General features: G+C 43.1%; 1 protein-coding gene across 26 annotated transcripts in view; it reads left to right on the top strand.

The window, feature by feature from the left end:
* Window positions 1-22982, top strand: part of nrxn1a (neurexin 1a) — a 62295-nt gene extending 39313 nt beyond the window's left edge. For 7 of the 26 annotated variants that reach the window (XM_039788000.1, XM_039787997.1, XM_039787994.1 and 4 more), the window contains 13 exons: window positions 1237-1440; window positions 2634-2660; window positions 5645-5767; window positions 6224-6605; window positions 6910-7100; window positions 7666-7839; window positions 9083-9202; window positions 10628-10809; window positions 11632-11803; window positions 12772-12861; window positions 14064-14371; window positions 19447-19525; window positions 20222-22982. In XM_039788000.1, coding sequence (XP_039643934.1) covers window positions 1237-1440; window positions 2634-2660; window positions 5645-5767; window positions 6224-6605; window positions 6910-7100; window positions 7666-7839; window positions 9083-9202; window positions 10628-10809; window positions 11632-11803; window positions 12772-12861; window positions 14064-14371; window positions 19447-19525; window positions 20222-20523 — 2354 coding nt within the window. In that variant the 3' untranslated portion in view covers window positions 20524-22982. Of the gene's footprint in view, window positions 1-1236; window positions 1441-2633; window positions 2661-5644; window positions 5768-6193; window positions 6606-6909; window positions 7101-7665; window positions 7840-8135; window positions 8163-9082; window positions 9203-10627; window positions 10810-11631; window positions 11804-12771; window positions 12862-14063; window positions 14372-19446; window positions 19526-20221 lie in introns of all 26 variants that reach the window. The other 19 variants (XM_039787992.1, XM_039787990.1, XM_039787985.1 and 16 more) reach the window with 8 other exon arrangements.
* Window positions 22983-24726: the final 1744 nt, after the last annotated feature.

Below are 24726 nucleotides of genomic sequence, written 5' to 3'. Positions count from 1 at the left end.
TAATTTGAAGAATGTAAAATATTATCTTGCATTTTTGTTTGCAACATCTTATCCAAAATAAAGTGGGCATAAATGGGCTTCCATACTTACCAACCCTACCTCCTCTATTTGCCTGGTAGTGAGTCAGGTGCTGTGGTGAGGAAAATTTAGTCAGCTGTCTCCCTTATCAGAAATATGTGTGTGTGTGTGTGTGTGTGTGTGTGTGTGTGTGTGTGTGTGTGTGTGTGTGTGTGTGTGTGTGTGTGTGTGTGTGTCAAGTTAATGAGGGTTCATTTGCATTTCAGCCAAGAGCTTCCCCCCCCCCCTCCCCCCGTCTTGCTCTGTCCTTATTTTCTCTCCCCCTGCTCTCACTTTTCTAAACCCTCCTCTGTTCACACTTAAATTCACTCGCTTATTCTGACATGCACGCACATACGCACACTATCTGTCTCTTTCCCTCCTTCTCAGCTCATCAGTATTCATGAGGCCTCCCTCTCTTCCTGTTCTCTTGTTTCTGCCTTGGCTCCAACCGTCTCCCACGGAAAAAGGGAGAGCGAAAGGGAGCGAAAGCGAAAGAGGAATGGAATAGAGAGATATAAAAAGGGAAGGCGCAAGAGAGATAAAGGCATAGAGACATGGAGAGTGTGTTTAGCTGCATATGTAATTGGCCAATAAAAAACAGGGTTCTCGGAGGTAAACAGTTTAGCGGTTGGGGATTGGCCGCAGCAGGTAGCAGGGAGAGAAGATTATGAATATGTAAATGAGTATGCAAAAGACATTAAAGCGGGATCACCTGAGCTTGTTACATTATGACTCCAGGGTCTGGAGATGTCAGCGACGGTGGCTAACACACTCACTGCCATGCATTCTGATTCAACCGGATAATAGGGCTGGCCAACCAGCTGCGGCTATTTTTACATCCTCTTCAGTGAGGGAGTGATGATGAATTAAGGGTGGAAAGTGATGGGGTAATTTTGTACGAAGCAGGTTTTTGAGTTTCAACATGACGTGGTGGGGGAATAAGGGAGTGTAGCCATGCTGCAACATACTTTGTCATGTTTAAATCTGATTCACTCAACGTCAAATTGCCTTTGTCTCTTCCCACCTCATGTGTTTTCTCCTTGTCAATCTTTTCTGTCTCTTTTTTATGCGTCCACCCACCTCACTCTCCTCCATCATCATCTCTGTCTTCCTCCGTCTTTCACTTCTTCTCATACGTTCCTTGCCTGTCTCTCTCTCTCTCTGTGTCTTGTACAGATGCGACTATCCTGTCGTACGACGGCAGTAAGTTTATGAAGGTGCAGTTGCCTATGGCGATGCACACCGCGGCGGAGGACGTCTCGCTACGCTTTCGCTCCCAGCGGGCCTATGGCGTTCTCATGGCAACCACATCCCGTAACTCCGCAGACACTCTTCGTCTGGAGCTGGATGGGGGCCGTGTCAGACTCACTGTCAACCTAGGTACACACATACACACAAACAGAGATTCTCCAACATTGTTTTAATTACCTGCCAGGGGAATGCAGCTGATACTGGCCTCTTGGCTATTTCTTGCATAGGAATGTCATTAAATGTTGATTAATAATATATTGTCCCTAGAAAGTAAACTCTTCCTGATAATTCTGCTGCACCATTTATGCTCAATATATTCAAGGGTTTCACAGGTTTTAGCAGATACCTTTTAGCATTTTGATTGACTTTGCTGTGCATATACATCTTACCTTTGAATACACACACGCGAAAATACCCAATTAAAGGTTAGTGGCATTGTTGAACAGAGGGTCGAGCCTCAAGCTGCATTCTCTGCTCACTCCCAGTGGACCTGTGCATCCCTAACACCTTCAATAATCAATACAAATACTCAAACTGTACAAACCGGTCCAAATAGTACACACCAAACATCATTGCAACTGCTAAAAACAGCCTCACTCGTTCACAGTCACACACTTTCAAGGTTAAGTTCAAGACCTTTATTTGACACACACTTTCATATGAATTTAAGTGCATTCACATGCTAACACACACACACACACACACACATAGACTAACAGAGGGGTGCATGTGTTGGTCTCTGGTTGTCTGCAGCCGCGTCTTTTCTGTGGTTGACGCCACACGACACACCAAGGCATCATGGCTAAAAAACAACAACAACAATGTATAATAATGGGGCTAAATCTTCCGACCATTTACGGAGATTTGTGCTCTGGATGGGCGACAAAAATTATGGGATGTGTTCGATGTCATCAGGCAAACTGACACACATGACCCATCTCAGTCTCCTGGTGCTTTTGATTGGTGACTGAAACTGTCGCTCAGGCCAGAGCAGCCAATAAGCACACTGCTCATGCTGGGACACACCACTCTCCTTAACATGTAATTGTTCAATGTAAAAATCCACCAATCTTGATCCAGATTTGACTCTGTATTGGCTAAAAATCTAAGTCTCAGAAATTGAATTTGCAACACACTGTTGTAAGAAAATACACAGTCCAGCTTGAGGTCCTGTGACAAAGGAGAGTGTGTGTGTTTTCTCAGCAGTGTATGTGTGTGTGTGTTTGTATATGCGTGCAGGGTGTGTCGATGTGTGCGTCCCCGGGGCGTGGAGAGTATGTGTATGTGTGCAGCATTAACCCTCTGCTCTGCTCTCCCTCCAGACTGTATCAGGATAAACTGTACAGCCAGTAAGTGATCCTCCATCTCACCTAACCCCTCCTCCTTCCTCTTCCTCCTTAGTGTGTGTGTGTGTGTGTGTGTGTGTGTGTGTGTGTGTGTGTGTGTGTGTGTGTGTGTGTGTGTGCGTGCGCGCGCGCTTGCTGCCGTGTGTGTGCGTGCGGCCGTGTGTGTGTTTTTGTTACATGTAATGTGTCTGTCTGACTATTTTTCACTCACTCTGTCTCGTCAGTCCATGTGATCGTAATCCCTCATTCAGCACATATTTGTACCATGTGTCTGTGTGCATATATGTGTGTATGAGTGTGTGTTGGACAGGGGAGGTGCACATATGTGTGTTTGTGTCTACATGTTCAGCTACACCACAGGAGTAGTGCAATTTTTGCTGAGGGCCAGGGTTTTCCAGGTCGGCCATTTTAGCAAAGAAGAATAAACGGAAGAGAGGACGGCGGGGGTTGAAGGGGGGTGAAAAAAAAGAAAGAGAAGAAGAAGTACAAAATCTGAGTATGAGGTGTTCAGGTGTGTTGGGAAGTGTAGCTGGTGGCTGAATGCAACTTAGAGCTGCAGGGTAATTACTTCTCCTTCATGCCGGAGACAAAAGACATGTTATCCCTCTGTTTCTCACTGTTGCACCTTCATCCCAAGGTCTGTCTGGTTGCTTTCTTTGTTTGATTGTTATATCTCTCTAAATTGTACATGAGGGATTTTTGGGTAGTGTTCAATCAACGTGTTTAGTGTGTGCTTGCATTTGAGCGCCTTTGCATTCTGTATTCTCTTCATTGCCCATCTGTGTGTGTGTGTGTGTTTCTGTTCATACTGCTGTGAGTGGAGCTGAATCCCTGATGAAGTTTAATTCCCTCACGTGGAGTTTCTCTCTGTCACGACCACAGAGAAAGCGGGAGTGAGAGAGAGAGAGACGATTGCTCTGTGACGGCAAAGAGGTGGTGAAATGGACGACTGCAGTTGCCATAGAAACCCTACTAGCCACACAGTGCTGTTGCTATCAAGTGTGTCTGTCGGCCAATTTTAGACCGGTTGTCTCAATGAACATTTCAGTAGTCAGCCACTTTTCTGGCACACCGTGTGCATACAATAAATTATACATCTGATATTCAAGAAAAAAAAAATGTATTTAACAGCCAAGCGCCGCTGAAATAGTCCACTCAGCAGTCAAATAAAAGCCTCGGCATGGGAGAGATTTGAGGCTTATCCGGCAGAAAAGCCATTTGTTATTTGGAGCTAATGAAATATGAAACGCTTTTGGTCATTTTGTTTTCATTATCCTGCTCTTATAATCTCCACTAGCTTGTGCCGTTTGATTTGAACTGTATTTCCATTGCAACAAACAGTCCCTTTTGTCTTTCTGTATGATTTGTCTCGCCTTGTTGTCTTTTGGTTTAACGGCACAGAGCACAGACTGTCTGCTGACCACCACAGCGATCGCTAGTAGCTCAACTTTAAACCAAGCTCACCATGCTGCTGAATGCACTGTTAGCACTGACCCAAAATAGCTGTTTGTGTGTGTATGACTTTGTCTGTGTGGTTTTTGGAGTGTATTTGTGCCTCTCTCTGTTCCCAAGCTGACACAGATCACTGCCTCACTCTCACCGCAGTCTGCTCACTTTTTGAGTATACACACACTTATAAACTCAAACATACATGCACATATTCTCTCCTTCACTCAGTGTTAGGCAGTGATCCATGGTAACAGGATGAGATGCTCATGCCCAGAGCACAGCTGAGTCTCCTCAGGGGAACCCTGTGTCCTCTCTGAATGCATAACACACTCTTTTAGCTTTGAAAACATACACGCACACACACACACACACACACACACACACACACACACACACACACACACACATGCATTTCACACTGCCATATCCATTTTGATCCATTTTTCGTATTATGTTTGCTTGTCCGCATGCCTCTTTCTCTACCTGTGTTTGTGCGTGTGTGTGTGTGTGCGTGTGTGTGTGTGTGTGTGCGTGTGTGTGTGTGTGTGTGTGTGTGTGTGGGTGAGCCTGCCTGCGTGCCTCAATGAGTGATGTAGGCATGCTTGACATTTTCTGCAGCAGAATTCGTTTGGGTCAGTTTACTTCTCACCTCCCCCATCATTAGCTCCTATAGGTCACTGTAAGCAGACTCACTCAAACCAACAGGGCTTGGAGGGGGAAAGGGAGTGTGTGTGCATATGTGTGTGTTGGGGGATGGTAGGTGTTTTGTCAAGGATGGTGGGGTGCTTGTAGTGAGTAGGAGTAAGGGGACACAGAGGTTTTGGGAACAGTCAGTCTGTCAAATGTGTGCAGTCAACTTTGTGAAGATATGAGCTGGTAGATGGGCAGAGAGAGAGAGAGACATCATGAGGGGACAGCTCAGCTTCTTTCATTCTGCTGCACATCAGCACCTTGGAGAGCTCTCGGATGTTCCACTGTGTCTAGTGCCACCATGAGGATCGTTGCAGTATTGCGCTCTTGTGCAAAATAAAGAAAAGCTCCTGCATGTAGACATAGACTAATATATGTGTGGGGTGGTTTAGGAGTCAAGGGGGTGCGAATGTGTTGTCTGTGCATGTGTGGGAAGTACGTGGTCATCATGGCTGTGTGATCTGTCCACAGATGGATTGTAGCGTGGGCCTGTTGTGACTCACAGTCTCCATTTTAGGAACCCATGGCATCCATTTATGCTAATCTTTCTGTCTGTGTCACATCATCCGTCTCACTGGCGCATCTGCAAAGTGACCTGTCTGTCTATCTATGTGGAGAGTGTGTTGACACGGAGGTGTTTGTCTCCCCAGGATATATATGGTTCCCCCTTCCCTCTGCTATTTCCCTCCATTCCCTCATTTTCTGTCCTTACATTTGAATTAAATCTGCCTGGCTTCTTTTTCTTATCTTTTTTGCTGTCTCTGGATTTCTTTCTTCTCTGTCTCTCTCTATCTGTCTCTCTCCACCTCTCTGTGCATTATGTTAATGGTGGTCTGGGCTATGTGTAGGTAAAGGCCCAGAGACCATCTTTGCGGGGTCGGGCCTCAATGATAATGAGTGGCACACGGTGAGGGTAGTCCGGCGTGGCAAGGGCCTCAAACTCACCGTAGACGACCTGCAGCCTGTTGAAGGTAACCACAGCAGCATTACTTTTACCCCTTTAAGTTTGTTTATTTTTACCATAAAATGACTAAATGTCTTCACTTTGCTTCATCTGGAGTCTGTGTGTAGACATCTGATTGTATTCTGGGTGAAAATGTTTCATATGATAAATTGCTGGTTGATTCTTTTTTATTAATGCTGTAAGACCAACATTAAGGGTTTTATTTCTTTTTTAGAGAACATCTGTACCTGTGTAAGTGAAAATAATCATTTTGAATTATGACTGTGAACATAACTGTACGCCACTACACTAGTATAGTATTAGTTATAGTATTAGGGCCTGTTACATCTATTACTAGCAGTCTGTTACTGTTAGTTCAAGTGTTGAAATGTGCAATAGGATTAGTATTTGTTTTAGTATTGAACAGTTCCACTTGAAACCCAACTTTCCGTAGCCCTCACCTCTGAGCTTACCCCGCCACCAGGTCAGATGGCGGGCGACCACACCCAGTTGGAGTTCCACAATGTGGAGACGGGTATTGTGACGGAGAAACGCTTCATGCCTGCCGTGCCCTCCAATTTCATCGGCCATCTTCAGGGGCTGACGCTGAACGGCATGCCCTACATCGACCTGTGCAAGAACGGTGACATCGACTACTGCGAGCTCAACGCTGTTATTGGCTATAAGAGCATTGTGGCTGACCCCGTCACCTTCCGCTCGCGCTCCAGTTTTGTCACACTGCCCACGCTGCAGGCCTACTACTCCATGCATCTCTTCATGCAGTTCAAGACGACGTCGCCCGACGGCCTTGTTCTCTTCAACAGGGGGGATGGCAATGACTTCATAGTGGTAGAGCTGGTTAAAGGGTGAGCTGGGCAAAGCAGTGTGTGGTATTTACATTACATGAGTCAGTGCAATGTCTTGCAAGGGGAAATTAATGAATATGCACTTCAAATATGTGTTTATGGTAATATCTGTCTTGCAGAAATGCATGTGCATGTTCAATTTTGTCTGGGATTTACAGTTAACAGTGTCCTTTATGAATGAAAAAAAAAATTCTTGAGCCTGAAATATCAAATATGAAAAATGCACAAGTTAAGCATTTCTTTCATGAATACGATTAATTTTGCCCAATTTTTTGAACCCCTCCTTTCCTTGTTCCCTTTATAGCTACCTACACTACATCTCTGACCTGGGAAATGGAGCACACCTGATCAAGGGCAACTCTAACAGTCCCCTAAACGACAACCACTGGCACAACGTGCACATATCCAGAGACACTAACAATCTCCACACAGTCAAGATTGACACCAAAGTCACTACGCAGACCACCATGGGTGCCAAGAACCTCGACCTAAAGGGTATGCACAAAAATACAAGCAGTGATAAGTGCTAAAGCTCACTAATTTAACAGGTTATATTTAGTTTGTTTAATCCATACAAAATCTGAAGTGTAAAAATGGGGGGTTATGTTCCAGAGTTTTTCTTGGTAAGTGAACTTAAGAGGTGCTGGTAGCCAGATTTGGTTCAGACGCACGCCCATATATAGAGGCTCAGTCCTCCACGCAGCAGCTGCAAGTTTGGTTCCGACCTGCGGTCCTTTACTGCATGTCATTCCCCCTCTCTCTCCTGTTTCATGTCTAAGCTGTCCTGTCACAAATAAAGGCCTAAAAAAACCTTTTTAGCTTTTCTCTGTTATACAGGTTATACAGGTTGTTGTACATTTCATTTCTTGGTTTTTTTTGGGCTGTTGGTTGGACAAAACAATCAATTCAAAGACTCTTTTCACTATTTTGTAACCTTTTATAAACACACAAAAATAATGGCTATATCAATCAATAATGAAAATCATTACTTGCAGCCCTGACACTGATACAGTCTTGTGATTGCTTCATGAAGCTGCCATTCATTATGTTGCTCCTCCAGGTGACCTGTACATCGGGGGCGTCTCCAAAGAGATGTACCGAGACCTGCCTAAGCTGGTCCACTCCCGCGAGGGATTCCAGGGTTGCCTAGCAACAGTTGATCTAAATGGCCGGCTCCCTGACCTTTTGGCTGATGCACTGGCAACCATGGGACAAGTAGAGAGAGGCTGTGAAGGTGAGGTGCAAACACACAGAAATCAAACCAGTAGATCTGTCCTGGTCCCATGTCCCTTCTGTTTTTTCTTTCAGTTTTCATTTAACTCATGCTTTCTTTTATTAGGATAACCCACTAACCCAGCATTGGTCTATTAGATGTAAATGTTGCTCTCCTTCTTGTCATCTCCTCGATCTTTCTGCACATTGTGTTTTTTCTCTCTGTTCCACTCTTTCAGCAGTTCACAGGCATCTATGTGCATTGACTAACCATCTAACTTAATTTGCTTGTTTGCTTTTTTGTTTGGCTGACAAAAGTTACATTGATGAAAGCTGACTTGCAAGGTATATCGCTTTGTGTGAGCATGTGAGACACGTGTACGAGGGTGGGAAAATGTGTGTGTGTGCGTGTGCGTGTGCGTGTGCGTGTGCGTGTGTGTGTGCGTGTGTGCGTGCGTGCGTGCGTGTACTGAAACTACCCAGTGGTGTCTAGTGTCGTGTGGATCCCAGTGATCCAGAGTCAAAGGTCAGATATGACCTGTCCTCTCCTAGCCACCATAGTGATTTCATCACAGTAGTGACATCACCACCACTTGACTTGAGTTGACCACAGCTCCACCACCCGTGTTGCCTAGCAGCATGCTCTCTAACTCCTCCTACTGACTCCCAACCTAAACTTCAATACTCCATTTGTGAGTCATTTCACACGCTTTCCTCCATGCCTCGTGTTAGAATTTCAACAAATGAGAACTAAGTTTAGAGCGTTGACATTCTCCTGTGTGGTTTTAGCACGAGGCAGGGAGTGAATGGTGACAGACTGCTGAAGAAAGAGTATTGGGATGAAGGCCTTTAAACATAACTCTGCCCTCTTATGTTTAACACCTCCTCCTGTCCTTGCCCCATTCATCTAGACTCACCACCTGCATGCTCTCCACATTTGGCTCTTTTCACCGAGTATCAGATTCCAGTTTAGTTTCAGTTCAGTTTATATTTATAATATAGCATCTATGGGAGCTTATCCATACTATCTTAGTCTCACAATTATTTTCTACTAATACTACTAATCATAACATCATTGCAGCACAACAGTCTACCCGGCCATTTCAAAATGCAAAATGTTTCAAGGAAATGTGGACTAAAAATAACCATACAGTACTGGCATACTGTTGTTTAAACACTGGGCTTCAGACAACATCAAAAAAGTATGTCTGCTTATCTTCTCCTAACCTTTGCACCCTCCCACCCCACAACCTCTCTCATTGCAGGCCCCAGCACTACATGTCAAGAAGACTCTTGCTCAAATCAGGGAGTTTGTTTGCAGCAGTGGGAAGGCTTCACCTGTGACTGCAGCATGACGTCATATGCTGGGCCACTATGCAATGATGGTGAGTCTTTGCTTTTTCTCTCTCAGACCTACTACTACTGTAGGTGTAAAATTAGACTTTGAGTTTAAAGGGACATTGAGTTCGTGAAAATCGCTATATAAATTCAATTTATTATTAAAATTAGCTTATTTCGATATTTAAATAAAGTCAATTAAAAGTCAAATCTATTGTAATAGTATGTGTGACCCCTGAATACTCATTAGATATCAGTTTGAGTATGTAGATCATAGAGCATCAGGTTTAATTGTGCAGTTGTTTATGCTATGTGTGTAATTTCCTTTGTCCTGCACTCTCTGTCAAACATTAATCCTAACCCTAATTGTCTCTAAAATGTAGAAAGCACACCCTGGTGTTTAACTGCAGGTTTAAAAGTGATGCTTTGATGATTCATGGCAGTGGCACTGGCAGGATTCTAATTTATAGTGCCCACAAGAACAGCGCTCATACAGTAGCTCATATTTGCAGAAGAGTCATGCAGAAGGCCAAATACACAGTCATCCACACAAAGACACACACACACACACACACACACACACACACGCACACATTTTCACACAATATTCATAGTTTCACACATGGTCAAAATAATGTAGTCATATCTGTTGTAACTTTCAACAAAACTAATATAGGCTAATATAGGCACAATATGCCACTGTTTCGAATACGTTTCCTGGGTTAAAAATAAACCAATGTCCAGTGCGCTGTGTAACTTTAGATTTGGCAATCCATTTATTCACAGTTCACATGCTCATTGTAAGGTTCCACCACGAGTCAGAGACAAGAGTTAAGTTCTTGCTATAACAGATGTGTCACAATGGCTCAACCTCGGTAATAACAACAACAACAACAACAGAGATACATAAACAAAAAATAGAATTACGGCTGCCACTGATTTGGTTTCAAACACTGAATCAAAGCATTTTTGTTTGCATTTGATCAGAGCCACCAGGTGAGGGCGCTGTCAACTGTTGATTCTGAAGTGGCACTAAAATACCACCAGCTCAATGTCTAGTTTGGTTATTCTGACTCTCTTTAATAATGTCCTCTTTAAATTTTCAACAAATTATCCTCTGCAGCCTTACAAGTTAGATACTTGATGATTATTTAGGCATCCTGCAGCTAGTCCAACAATTGTTTTCTGTTATTTATCAGTTATTGCAGTCAGACTCCTGCAGTAATGTTGAATAGTTTGGGAAATACAGATTTTTTTTTCAGCATGTTGGAGAAACAAGCACATGTGGAAGGCCAGTCAACTGTGACATTTTAGAGCTTTTATTATTATTTTCCAATATGCCCCTTGTGTATTAAACATTTAGCAGAAATAGGCCAAGGTGCTCTCTGCAGTATGGAACCTCTGATGATAGATAACACTGTTTATGGCATATAGACATGCTTGCAATTAATTTTTTTATCTGTGTGGGCCAGCTGGGACCACTTATATATTTGGCCGTGATGGAGGTTTGGTGGTTTACACGTGGCCCCCTAATGAACGTCCCAGCACCAGGGCAGACCGGCTTGCCCTCGGGTTCAGCACCCAACAGAAACACGCCATTCTGCTCCGGGTGGACAGCGCATCTGGTCTGGGAGATTACCTTCAGCTGCAGATAGTAAGTACAGTTATTTTACATATTGCTCTTCCAATTATTAATTTAACCAAAGCATATACCGACTAGATATGCTTCATTTGTTTCTTTAACCACAGAGTTTCATGAGACCTATTGGGTCTGTCCCAGTAGCCACACTTGCATTTAGGGGGTTGTGCCCATTCACGTGCCATCAGGTAGTAGACAAGTGTCCCACGTCTGCAAAATGCCAACAGCCAGAACCCTGAATAGACAGTCATGCTAATACTGCATCGAGTGAGCGGTATCCCACAATTCACCACAGTCTCCCGTGTAACACCAGTACAGTAGTTGGTGGCGGTAATGCATGCAAACGTGAAGCAGACATAAGTTTATGACATGCTGAATTCAATCTGAATATTATTATTCACACCCAAACACCACACACTCATGGCAGAACCTGCACAGACCGCAAGTGTGGATGTTTGGACAGACCTATTATCTTCTTTTTGAGATTGTTTTCATTTTCAAACTTGTAGTCTTCAGCCCCGATCGACGCTGACTCATTTGACATCACTTGGGGCAATTTATCAGATTTCTTGAAGCTCCATCTGGGGCTTTATATAACTTTTTTTCCCGTATGCAGTAGTACTCCGCAACACCTGTGAACAGATTTTGATGTTGAAAACGGTGGAGTTTCCCTATAACACAAAAAGACAGACACAAATTGAATTGAAACAACTCACATTGTTAGGCATTAAATAACAAAGGACATAAAAACTAAAAAAAGAAATGATATCCTTGCCTATTTTTAAAACAATTACATTCCTCATGAAGCATTTCCATGTCTCTCATCCACCTCCTCAGGACAAAGGCAACATTAGAGTAGTGTTTAATGTTGGCACTGATGACATCAACATCGAGGAGAGCTCCAAGTTTGTCAACGATGGAAAGTACCACATAATTCGGTTCACCCGCAGCGGAGGCAATGCAACCCTCCAACTGGACGACCTGCCAGTCATAGAGCGCTATCCCTCAGGTAGGCCCTGCCCCGCCCACATAAGCCCAACCCTCCGACCCACCACAGCACTGCCTGTCCTGGGACAGAGCTAACTACACCTTAGTCCAAATCAACCCAGCTCCTGATTGGTGAATCAGTGTTCCTATCAATGTTTATATATTTAAACAATGAGGTTACTGAGAAAAATAATTGCAACTTTGTTTTATGTTATTGTGTTTGAAATGAAATATGTGTGATCTGATATGAAACATGACTTTTTAAACCATAAAAAGAGATAGTTATTACAATAGCTTGTATATTAGCCAGCTATGTCATGTTAGGCCTGTTAAATAGTGTTAAAGGTAATTTATGAAAATATTCAATTCAGGTGTCGGTTGTTTTTCTCACCATAAAAGAAAATAATAACAGTTGGTGCATTTTTGGACAAACAATAATTTAAAAACATGTCATCTTTTGAGTTAAATGTTTAACTAGAAAGTTAAAAATAAGAAAAAGAAAAAAGTGTATTTTGTTGAACATAGTTTTTGTTTTTATATTTGTTGGTTTTTATATTTAAAGTGGTAATCTTAGGTAGAAGTCTTTAACACAATGAGGTCCAGGCTATAGGTAGCTGATAGTTAAAATGCTAAATGCTAGTTGTTGTGAGGGTGTGTGTGAGGGTTCTTCCTGTATGTAACTCTAAACTCAGGCAGTCATATAGACAGTATGTGGCAGCTGTAACATTATTTCCCTGTGCTCTTGCAGATGTTAACCCCTGAAATGTCTCTTTAAATTAAACCCAATGAACAGAGAGTAAGAGTCCGCTCACTGGAACATAGTGAATTCAGCTCCTCTTCTCTTAGCACATCAAGCTTACCTTAACGCAGTGACATGCTAACAATGAGCAGACCATTACTTTCTTTTCATTGCTGTTCTTTTTGTATCCAGCTCCTGTACCACGTTTGGATGTGCGTAATTACTACTGTGTTTTCATCTTTAAATTAAAGGCAACATTGATAACGAGCGCCTGGCCATCGCCAGACAGCGAATCCCCTATCGGCTCGGTCGAGTAGTTGACGATTGGCTACTCGACAAAGGTAAAAACCCTGATTAAAATTCCTTAAAACTTTGAGCTTAAAAAATACAATTTGAAGACAGTTGAATATACTATATTGTGCACCATCAACTAACATCTAAAAATAAATCCATAACTAAGTATTTAAAAGTTGGGCAGCTGTAGTGTGTAATACTGTGTAAACTGTAGTGCCTGTGAACATATCTTGTTAGTGTGTATCTGATAATATCAGGTTAAAGGGACGATGGAGAGATTTAAATGTGACTAAATCAGAAAATATAGATAACGAGTACTGATAAAAGATGCTTTATTAAGACTGGTAAATAATTGTGTTTATTATCAAATTGTAAACAATAAAGCATTTATTAAAGATTATATATTGAAAAACAATTTTGTAATCAAATTAAAGTACATGCAAAGTATTGTGACATGGAAGAATTATGTAAATTTGAGATGACTAATAGAGCAATGCTTGTTTGAAAAAATTTAAAAGTTTTCCTCCTAAACTTCAGCAGAGCTCCTTAAATTAGCCTCTAGTCCCTTTAACAGTGAGCAGTGCTAGAGCTTATAACCTGTGCATGCTTCATGGGGCTGTTACAACAGTTCTCCAGATCTCTGTCTCTCTGTCTGCCTGTCTGTTGCTCCTTCAAATACAATGCCGTGCCGCACAGCCATCACCATAGCAACCATCTGTCAGCCCCGTCTTCTCAGGACCCTCTGACTCCTCTCATCTGCTGCCTCTTCCTCCTCCTTCTGTTCTTTGTCTCTTCATCCTCCTCCTCCTCGACTTCTCCGTCTCTTTCCTCCCCCTTCTCTCCTCTTCCTCTTCTTCTTCTCTGTTTTCTGTTCCCACTCCTATCTCTCACAGTCTGAGCCCTCTCTACGGTTCTCCACGGCTTCGATTTGCTCTGCCATGCTTAATCTATCCCATCTTCTCACCATGGCTTGGGGGTGGTGGATTGTGTAATACTCAAACACTCTTGTGTGTGTATGTATGCACGTATGTGACCACTGGTATGTATGTGTGTGTGACTGTATTTGCGTGTGTCTGTCCACCTTCCTTCCTGGTGTGCCTCTGTGTGTTTGGTGGGTGTGTGTGTGTGTGTGTGTGTGTGTGTGTGTGTGTGTGTGTGTGTGTGTGTGTGTGTGTGTGTGTGTGTGTGTGTGTGTGTGTGTGTGTGTGTGTGTGTGTGCGCGTGCATGTGTGCGTCTGTGTCCGTGTAGGTCGCCAACTGACCATCTTCAACAGCCAGACAACGGTGCGTGTTGGTGGAGGTGAGCGTGAAGGTATGTTCCAGGGCCAGCTGTCTGGACTCTACTACAATGGCCTCCGCATCCTCAACATGGCCGCTGAGGGGCACCCCCACATCAGAGTGGAAGGAAGCGCACGACTGGTCGGCGACATGCCGTCCTCCTCCATCACCCCGCAGTCCAGTGCTGCAGCGGGAGGCAACCGCTCTGACTCCGCCCCCTCCACAAGTGACATCACAACCACCACGGCCACCAACAGGAAACAGGGGGCCACACAGCAGGTCAGAGCACAATCACATTTTTCACAACTTGTGTATGAAACTCACTAAACCCTGCTGTATGTGGTTATATAAAGATGTACTTGGATGTAATTCCTCAGATGTCTTGTACATATTTGTCCTATCACCCCACTGCTATCATCCTTTGGTGTGACAATCTGTAATTAAAAAGTGTTAATTTGCTTTGATAAGTTTCTTTTCGAACTCAGTAAGGGGATTAGCAAACCCACTTATCAAGGACTAGAGGATAGGAAGATATCTCAGGAGGAGTGGGATGGTTTTAAACTCCACTCAAGGCAAGGTGAGTTTACTTATATAGCACATTTTGTACATAAAGTTCAAAGTCTTTTACATAACGTTAAGAAGACATTAAAAACACAAATCAGACTTATGGAAAGAAAGAAATCCAAAAGAGAAGTAGTTCAGGATCTAAGCGCAAGGTGGATAAATATGAATGCTCAATATTTAGATATCATATAGGCTGATCAAAATCAGATTAACCAAATGAATCACTAATCTACTTATTAATGTAGTGATATGCAAGACACAACCAAACAATCAAACATAATAAGAAAAAACTGCTGTAAAATGAATTCAACCTTTCTCTGTTGCCGTTCCTTTTTTTCATTATGGTGAATGAGTAATAGTATTTGATTTGCTCTGTAATATCATCTTTATCAAAAGTTGCATGCAAAACAGAAGGGAGCCAAAAACATTTCATCAATTAAAGGCTCACGTACACATTTAATTTTTCTGCTGCAGCACATTCACATGAGTGGATTAGATGGCAAGTTCTCAACTAAGTGGTCCCTACCCTCTAAATTACAGGGGGGCAAATGTTTGTGTTAATGGAGGCTGTAATAGCTTTTCCATAATATGCGTCTAGTAAACTAATGCAAATGGGACTCTACAACAGAACACACATAACTGTTGTTTGAGGCATATTTATAGTGGATGTAACTGCGGAGTCAGTGCTAATGACAGAAGATACATTATCAGCGGGTACACCACAGACTATTCTGCTCTATTGTTCAGATCACTAGTGTGATGTTGTCAGGCTCTTTGTGGGCGTCTGTGTGTACTGCAGTTCTTCTTCTGTGTTATAAAACTGAGCCTGCCGCACTGAAAAAGATTTTTTTTCTTCTGAATGATACAAGTTGCCATGGAGATAGTGAGCCCCACTACCCGCTGCTTGCTTTCTCTCTCCCATCCAGACTCCCATAGAGAATAGCTCCTCTGTGTATAAACTGCCAGCTGTTTCAGACATAAATAATAGAACACAGAGAGCTGGAAGCTAAGCCTCAGGCATCAATAATGGATATGAGAGCTGGATGGATAGCGCTGCAGAGTGACAGCGTTGTCACAGGGGCTTGTTGTCACACTTCACCTCTCGATCTCTTCCTGTTTATGTGTTTTAAACAAACTATTCCTGCTCTTGTGATATGCTGATGTTAGTGCTAAAACTGGGATGCAGAGTTGTGCACTGGCCTCAATATCACTGTATGAGAACTAGGTCAGACCCCCTATATGCTCAATATGATGTACTGTGTGTGTTTGCTTGTTTGTGTAAAGTCAAATCACTCCTGCTGGCCCCCAAACTGTGTTTGTGTGTGTTGGTCTTCTTTAAAAAGAATCTACAGCTTCTACATTGAGGCTGCCTAGTGTTGCCTGGCAACAAACCTGGCCTTAACCAGAGTGAACACAGAATGCACACACACAAACACACACACACACACACACACACACATACACACACACACAACACTCAGGTGGATTGAGAACAATAGGCTTGAATTGCAGCACATTGCATCAGAGAAGGGGCAGTAAGAGATGTCTTCCAAAGGTGCTTCGGGTCACAGCAATTTATCGATTTGACACACACACATGCTTGGGTGTGTTTTGAAGTGGATCTGCCTAAGTCGCCCCATGGGTTCACTCTTGTCGTTCACGCTTGCCAGTACTTTGTGCAGTGAGAATGTGTTAAGAGCCTCCTTCTGAAGTCCACAGTTTGTTGGTTAATTTTTCTTTTTTTTATGTTGAAAAGTAAAAGGATTAATAATGCATGACAGCTGAGAACCAGCGAGGAGAAGAGAGGGAGAGATTGTGTGAGAGTGTGTGAGAGTGTTTATGCTCGAGGCTGCTCTGAGTCACAGAGCTTGAGTTCTGGTTTGGATGTTTGGTGTCTGTCTGTGTGTGTTTGTGTGTGTTCATGTGTATGTGTGTACCTGTGTTTGATGGGAAGACCGATAGAAGAAACCTGAGGCTCAGAGCGGCGCCCGATTGGCTACCAAGAATCAGCTGACCCAGACACTTCCACAAGCCCTCTGAACATCTATCTCTCATTCGCTCACATCCTCCCTCCCTGTCTTTTCTTCTTTGCTCTCTCTCCATCTTTTTCTCCCTCCTGCTTTTCTTCTGCTCTCTATCCATCTTCTGGAGATACTTTCTCCCTCCCTCACTCACTTTTCTCTTTTACTCTCCTTTGCTCTCTCTCCCTCCATAGCTTTTCATATTTACCCGTCACTCCCCCTCCCCCCTTCTCTCCTCTCTCCCTCCCTCCCTCCATCTCTCGCTCCAGTGATAGGCTGTTAATGCAGGCGGTGTATGAGTCTATCTCACCATCTGCAGTAGTGGAGCTAGCTTCTCTCCTCTCTCGCCAGGATCTCTCCATCAGTCTGCCAACTTCAGCCTGATTTGTTGTACGCTTGTGTGCCTGTGTAGATGTGTCTAAATAGAAATAGAGCAATGGAGCGTGTTTGGTTATTATAGAGCTTGTGTATGTACATGTGTGTTTGATTTCCAGTTGTGAAAGTAGCAGCCAAGCTGTTGAATCTTCTGCAAGAGTGTGTAAGGACAGAGTGCAGCTACAATGTGTGAACTAGGCAGTCAGGGAGGCATGGACGGTCGCTGGCACTGTTCGGCTGCTCAGGTAGAGATTTTGCTCTTTCAGCATGCAGGTATCCTTCTCTTCATGCTCTCTCACTTCCTATCTCTTCCCTCCTGTGTCTCTTTTTTCCCCATCTATTGTTGTCCATCATTATGTCAGCATGCTGTATTGATAAACGATGAAAAGATGGGGACAAAGAGGGAGGGACAGAAGGAGGGTGAAATGGAGGGGCGGAGGTTTCTTGGACATATCCCTTTAGCACATCTTCTAGAAACTTCGGTGGTTTATTGATGTGATAAGTTGTGTTTGGCATGTCTCTAGTTTTCCTTGTGTTCATTGTCTCCCATGTGATAGGTGGATCAATAGTCCAATCGACACCTTGCCGGTTGAATAGGGTGGTCAGCTGATGGGGGAATGTCACAGATCAGAGGAGGGGCCTTTGTTAAATGTACTTGACTGCTTTTGTTTTTAGCTGAAATCAGGATTCAAAACAGGTTTCTGTGGAGGGCACATAGGTGTCTTTGGATCAATAATCAAGCATGGTGGCTTGACATTGATTAGTGACAGACAGGGGTGATGTGTTTCCTACTGGCTGATTGGTTCTTGTGCTATTTGGATCCTGGCAAAGGCACAGAGGTTTATTGACTGGCTAGATTCCAGAGGCTAAGCTCACCCTAGCAGCATTTGACAGCCCAGTGGGCAGAACTGATTGGAAAGGCAGTGGAGGAAAGAGACAGAGTCAAGCATCAATAACCTAATATATGTTTCAGGCCAAACTAAACCACAGTAGACTTGTCAGGACCAAGACCACACCATACAAAGCCAGTGCATGCTTTTTCAGATGAATAAACTCAGTGGTTGCTTCTCTAACCTTATGTAATATATGTTCTTACAAAGACAAGGAGGCAAGGAAATAGAGAAACCAAAGACAGAGAAAAAGCGTAATGAATTTTGGTTTGAAATACTGCCTGTATGTTTTAGGTAAGAGATAATCGACCACTTACTACTTTGGTTCAGATTCTGTTCTGGTGTCTAGTTGTAATCTGCCTCAAGAGCTCTGCTGCTCTCTCCTTTATTCTGTGGGTTACTAAGATCTACTGCAATGCATCACAATCCAATTTTAATTTAATGCTGGCACTGAGCGCCCAGTGTGGTTAAAACACACACACACACACACACACACACACACATTCACATTTCTCATACCGAAGTGTCAAGGCAGGCGATGTATAACAGTAATTCATGAATATGCGAAGCACATTAGCACGGTGCTAAGTAAAGACCACAGCACTTTGAAGTCTTTCTGCTCATATATACATCTTCTTTTCTCTTTCTTTTTTCCCAATTCCCCTAAAATTCCTTTTATTCATCCATGTATCTTTAACTCTTCCCCCCTCTCCTCATACTCTGGCTGGAATGGCAAATCAATGCACAGGTCCCCACTGAGGGTGCACACTCCTTTTTTTATTCCCCATCATTTTTAACAGCCTGAACTTAGAGTTGCCATGGCAACAGCAGGAGCAAGGATGGAGAGTAAAAAGGGCGCCTTTTCAATAGAGAGGGAGCGAGGCACGGAGAATGAGCGGTTGTTGAGATATTACTTGGTTGATATAGGTTAGAGGTTCAGTGTAAGTGGGTTATTGACATGGTGTTTATGGAGAGGTGTTAAATAAAGGAGATTTAAATGAACCGTTAAGTGCTTAGTTGGAATATTGAATAATGAAAACTGGGGGGAAATGTGGTTTTATTCCTCTCTTTGGCTTCACACTGTGCATTCTCCAACATTTAAGCCAAATCAGATGGAGAAAGCAGAACAAAGGGAAGCAGGGAGGTGCGGAAAATAGAAAGGCCATAGGAGAGAAAAGAGAGGGAGGGTCAAGAGAGTAGGAGATGATAACTGACTGTCCCCTTGTGGTTTTAAACAGAATTCTATGTTTCTTTCCTCCCTCCTCCTTTCTTCTTCCCTCCTTGGTACTCAAGTTTTGGCCACCTGCCATTGCTGGGGGCCGTAACAGGCAAAAGTGTTTGTGGCAAACTGGATAACGGGTGGGCGATGGATTGGTGCTGTGTGCTCACACATGTAGAAAATAAACCAAAGGGGTGTGGAGCACAGGCTGTAAGTGGATAAAGGGTTTGTTTGTATGTAGGTGTGTTAATATTCTTACTTTTTTTCTGGATCCTCTCTCCGTAGTCGGCAGACGACCTGCTGGTGGCGTCAGCTGAGTGTCCCAGCGATGATGAAGACATTGACCCCTGTGACCCCAGTTCAGGTGAGATTATCCACACAAATAGACACACAAAATCAAAATCACACTGCCACTTTTTTTTCCCTCCACATTCACTGCCGCTCAGCTCTTTCCTGCCGCTTGGTCGCTCGCCGCGATAAATTTTTCATTTCCACTTAGGTTTTGCCTCCGGGCATTACCTAACACTCTCCATCCACTCCCCCTGTATTCATCTCCATCCCTTACTTTGCTTTCACCCTATACCCTCACCTTTCCTTATCTCATTTTATCCATCCTTTCTTTTTTTAGCAGTTTCTTTTCTTTTTTCCCTTTATCTTTCCTTTCCTTCTTTTCCCCTCCACACTGTATATCACGGCACTGCAGCCCTCACTGCATGTGCATGTCATAAAGTGTCAAATGTATGTAATAAAACTGATATAATGTGCACCTGTGCTCTGGCCCTCCTCTCAACACAGTGTAATGCAATCTGTTTACACATTATGTGATAATATGCAAACAGCTTTGGCTCTAAGCTGCAGATTTCCCTTGCCATCATGTAGCATTATGCAAAATGCATGTCAAATAATTCATCATGATGATGCATTGTATCTTCTTGCTCCGGCCCTCCACCCAACACCTTGACGTGTAATACAAATTAATAGTGTGTGCAATTAACTGTAATGTAACATCACATTCCTCCCGTCTCTCTCTCCCCTCCTCCCCTCTTCCCTTCTTATACAGCCCGCCCTCCCCTGCCAGAGGTTAAGGTGTTCCCAGGTCCATCTGAGGTGGTTCGGGAGAGCAGCAGCACTACAGGTATGGTGGTGGGCATCGTGGCGGCTGCAGCCCTCTGCATTCTCATCCTCCTCTACGCCATGTACAAGTACCGCAACCGCGACGAGGGCTCCTACCACGTGGATGAGAGCCGCAACTACATCAGCAACTCAGCTACACAGCCCAACGGCAGCGCCAAGGACAAGCCGCTGGGGATCGCCAAAATCTCCAAGAACAAGAAGAACAAAGACAAGGAGTACTACGTCTGAGGCGGAAGACGTCCGACACACAGACATATACGCATACACCTTTATATATAACGGTATATGTACATAAAGATATATTCTCAACAAACAAAAAAAAAGCACACATACACACCGACATAGACATGCTGATGTTAATGTTTACTCTCCAATAATCACATCTGCACACATGCTGGCAGGCACAAACATATACATATTCAGGCACACATACATTTAAGCACAAACATACACACACACACACACACACACACACACACACACACACACATACAGACTGGCCCAAGGGCATGGACCCTTATTGTACAGTATTTACCAATGAGAAAAGCCTCTGAAAGAGGCTTGTTTTAAGAACATAAAAACCATTCCAAATGATATAAAAAAGCACCAGTTCAACTCCCAGTTAAGAACCATTTTGGGGCCAGCCAGAAAAAAAAGACCAGTCACTCCCCTGCCACAGTAGGACCTCTCCTGTTGGACTTGGAGAGGTCAAGGAAGACTTTTAAGTGAAGCACATGGCAGACTGAGTGTGTTGAGCGAAAGGGCAGAGCACCAGAACAAAGATGATGTAAAAGCACCAAGACAAGCACTAAGTGTCTCTCCCAAGCTTCTTGGCCTTCCTCCCTGTTAGCAGACGGGACTTGATGAAGCACTGAGGATGCTGAAGAAACAAGCACACTGACAGTCCAAGTCTAGCCCCAAGCAACATGACAGGGAATCAGGGTGTAGCAATAGAGACGGTAAATTACGAGTTAATAGGCAGAGGCAGGGCTGGTGCCGTGAATATAATGGATGGGCTGTGGTGCTGCTGTTTTATGGCACTCTCTAAATCACAAAGGTGGAATCAGCGGAAAACGGAGAGATTTTTCCTGGACAGGATACTTGAGACTTCAGATGCTACCTACGGACACCAGTCATGCATGACTGCGGTGTCATCACACACATACATACAGCACACATGCACACACAGAAAATATAAACAATCTATACCTGCAGACATACACATACCTGCAAAGCTAAAGACCGACCATATCTTCATAACTGACACTGAAGACTATAAAAGAAGACAATGGTGAAAATGACAATGACCATTATGATAATTGTTATGGCAATGATAATGATGAACATGAAGAACATTTGGGCAGTATAGACTTTTTGGGGAAGGGAGGGGGGGGTCTTATTGCACGTGAATTATCTTACTCCGTGTGATTTATACCGCATTGAAATTCCAGAGGTTACACCGTGATGCACCACCATCATAAACTTACCACCTTGGCTTGAAGTATTTCTAAATACACACTTCAAATGGTTTTCAGTCTGTGGGATTCAACCATGATTTAATCTCTGAATCGACTCTCAGTTCAAATCCTTATTGACAAAGTGTGACCATCTCGAGTGTGCTGCATGCCTGAGTCTCTGAGCTGTGCTGTGAAGTGGTTGCGTGTCCCACTAAGTCCAGAGGTGGTAGGTTTGTTTGTGGGAGGAGGGAGGGGGTTGTTGCGGGTTGCAATGTAACTCCAGTGCAACGCTTGGATGTGTGCGGCCACCACAGGCCACGTCCTGTTTTTTAGCCTGATGTCTTATAGGCCACTCCCACTATACCTGCTCTAACCAACCACCTTTTTTTTTAGCAAAAAAACAGCTGAGGAAAAGAATCAAAAACAGAACAAAGTAAATGTTACCATGTGTTGCTAATAGATAGAAAAGTCCAGTTCATGATGCCATTGACTCTATGAAAACCTGAGTTGCTTTGATTTCATTGCTCTCCCTTTCTCTCTTTCTCTTTGCGTCCTTTTGTCTTCATGCTATTGGTTGAATGTTTATTAATATTCATGACATGAACAATACAGGGCAGATAGATGGGTTTCCGATGTGCTACCGTATAATTATCTGTTTATGGACTTTTGCAGTGTCTGAGCCTTCAACAGCTCAAGAATTGTAGCTCCATGATATATCACTACAAACAGTAGTCCAAACAGTGCCATGACATGAACAAGCCCCTCCTGATCTTCCAAGCAACATAATGAACCAGTCGGATGCATGCAAAATGACCAGGGCAAGAACGGACATGAAAACGACTGTGTGAGATTTGAAAGTAAAATGTTAAAATTAACTTAACATATTCCCTTATTCTTTCCATCCTCAATGGCCTTGACCTCCTTTTCCTCCCTTCTCATTTTCCCCTTGTTTTGTAAGTTTCCCACTCTGCCCTCCCAGTTCCTCCGTGTCTATCGCTTTCTTTCCCCTCTATCTCTGTTCTGTTGCCATCTGAAACAAAGGAGGTGTCTCAACCAATGGGATTCTACATCTAGGTGTTCATTAACCATGTTTATTTTCTATATGTACAATTTTTCTACAGTATTTACTTTTATTTTTATTGTTACGGTTCTTTGATGAACATAAAGTGGAAATTTATTATGAAAAATAGTTTTGAAGATTAATGAGTAAATAAAATATTACCCAAGTGAGCCTGGAGTGCATTTGTGTGTTGGTTTTTGCTCCCATCTGCCTGCAGACAGAAATACTATGTCTGTCTCCCATTGGCCGTGAGAGGATAATTGATTAATTTTGTTTAAGTACGGCAGTGCGGGTAGCTATGTCATGGTTGTTATGCTTATTATTATAAACAGAGACCAATTTATCTAATATAGTATTAGTCCCTGTTTAGATAAGCATGCGAAAACCAATGTCTTTATAAAATATAAAAACTAAATAAAATTGAGGAAACAAAAATCCCATCTGTTGCATGTTTGCTATTATGCACATTAGCGTACAATATAGTACAAATAAATAAAAAACTAACTTTGTAGCATAAATATAATTCAAAATTTTGTGATTTCCATTAGAGTTTCAAATAATTGGTAGATTAATCAATGATGAAAATAATCATTAGTTGTAGCCCTACCATGGAAAGAACTAAGCTAGCCGGCTGTAGCTGTATATTTAACGGTCATACATGAGAGTGGTGTTGATCTTCACATCTAACTCCGCTAGAAAGCAAATCAGTGTATTTCCCAAAATGTGGCACTATGTGCTTCTAACAAATTATCTACATGTTGCAGATTCCCACATTCGTCTTCCCTTTCACCTCTTGCTTTATTAAAGTAAGGAAAGTAACACCTTTTCTTCCAAGTCCCACTGTGTCTAACTGGGACAACAGACACACATAAATGCCCCCTCGCACACACCACACAAGGCTTTGAAGTATGACTCAGTGCAGTGAGCGGTAAAAGTCTCTGCAGAGTTGCTGTTTGCCGGATGAAAGATCTCTGAGACTGCAGGGTTGAGCTTGCGTCCTCAGGTGAGAGAAGCTACAAGGACCTGCTTTTTCAATAAACACCCAAGTCTGGCTGTCTTGTTCTCTCACTTGTTTGTCTTTTCCTTTTTTTTCATCTTTTGCTGAAGAGTCTGTGCTCAACAAAAGGCTTGTTGGCCGAAGCCATCTGCCTCTGTGCTGTCCTTGACCACAGACAGCTAAGATAAAGACAGTCCTGCTTATAGGGTAAACAAGAAACAACTCTAGTGCCGATCAGTTACCTCGAGCTAACGCACCTGCTCCAATATTCAGCCTACATTTACAGATGGAACAAACCCATACCAGCAGCCCAGTAAGGCTGTGATGTCTGTTACACACCAGAGAATACAACTTGGAGAGGAAAGACCATATTGTTATGGTTTATCAACTATAATGGCAATTTTAAGACATCTCATAAATTGTCCGACTTGGCTGATCTTTCAGTAGTGCTAAGGCTTACACACGATCACAGCTGAATTCATTTTAACCATTGTTTAGCTAGGCAACTATAAACAGCAGGGCTTCACACATTCATCTTTAAGTTACTACTAAGTTAAACTATGGGAACTTAACATGCTGACATGCAACTTCAAGCATTTTATTTTGCTAATATTATGTTATGGTACATATAGCACATCCTTGACCTTCCACTTCCAGAATTGCTCCGGTAGGCAATATCGCAGGAAATTCCGCTGGATGCATGTATTTTTGCCGATGTCCATTTCCTTCCGCTTTCTTTGTTTTGGAATTCTAAACTCAGGTGGATTTATGAGGACTATGGTTAACTGCTCCTCAGATCTCTGCATGGTAAATTGAGACAGCTAGCTAGACGTTTTCTCTCCACGACTATTTTACAGCGGCTCCTGCAGAGCTTAGCACCGCCCATGACGATTGTGATTGGTTTAAAGAAATGCCAA

The sequence above is a fragment of the Perca fluviatilis genome, chromosome 21, assembly GCF_010015445.1.
Source record: "Perca fluviatilis chromosome 21, GENO_Pfluv_1.0, whole genome shotgun sequence".
NCBI classification, from domain to species: Eukaryota; Metazoa; Chordata; class Actinopteri; order Perciformes; family Percidae; genus Perca; species Perca fluviatilis.
The sequence above is the reverse complement of the archived record's forward strand: the minus strand, read 5'-3'. Positions and strand labels throughout refer to the sequence as shown.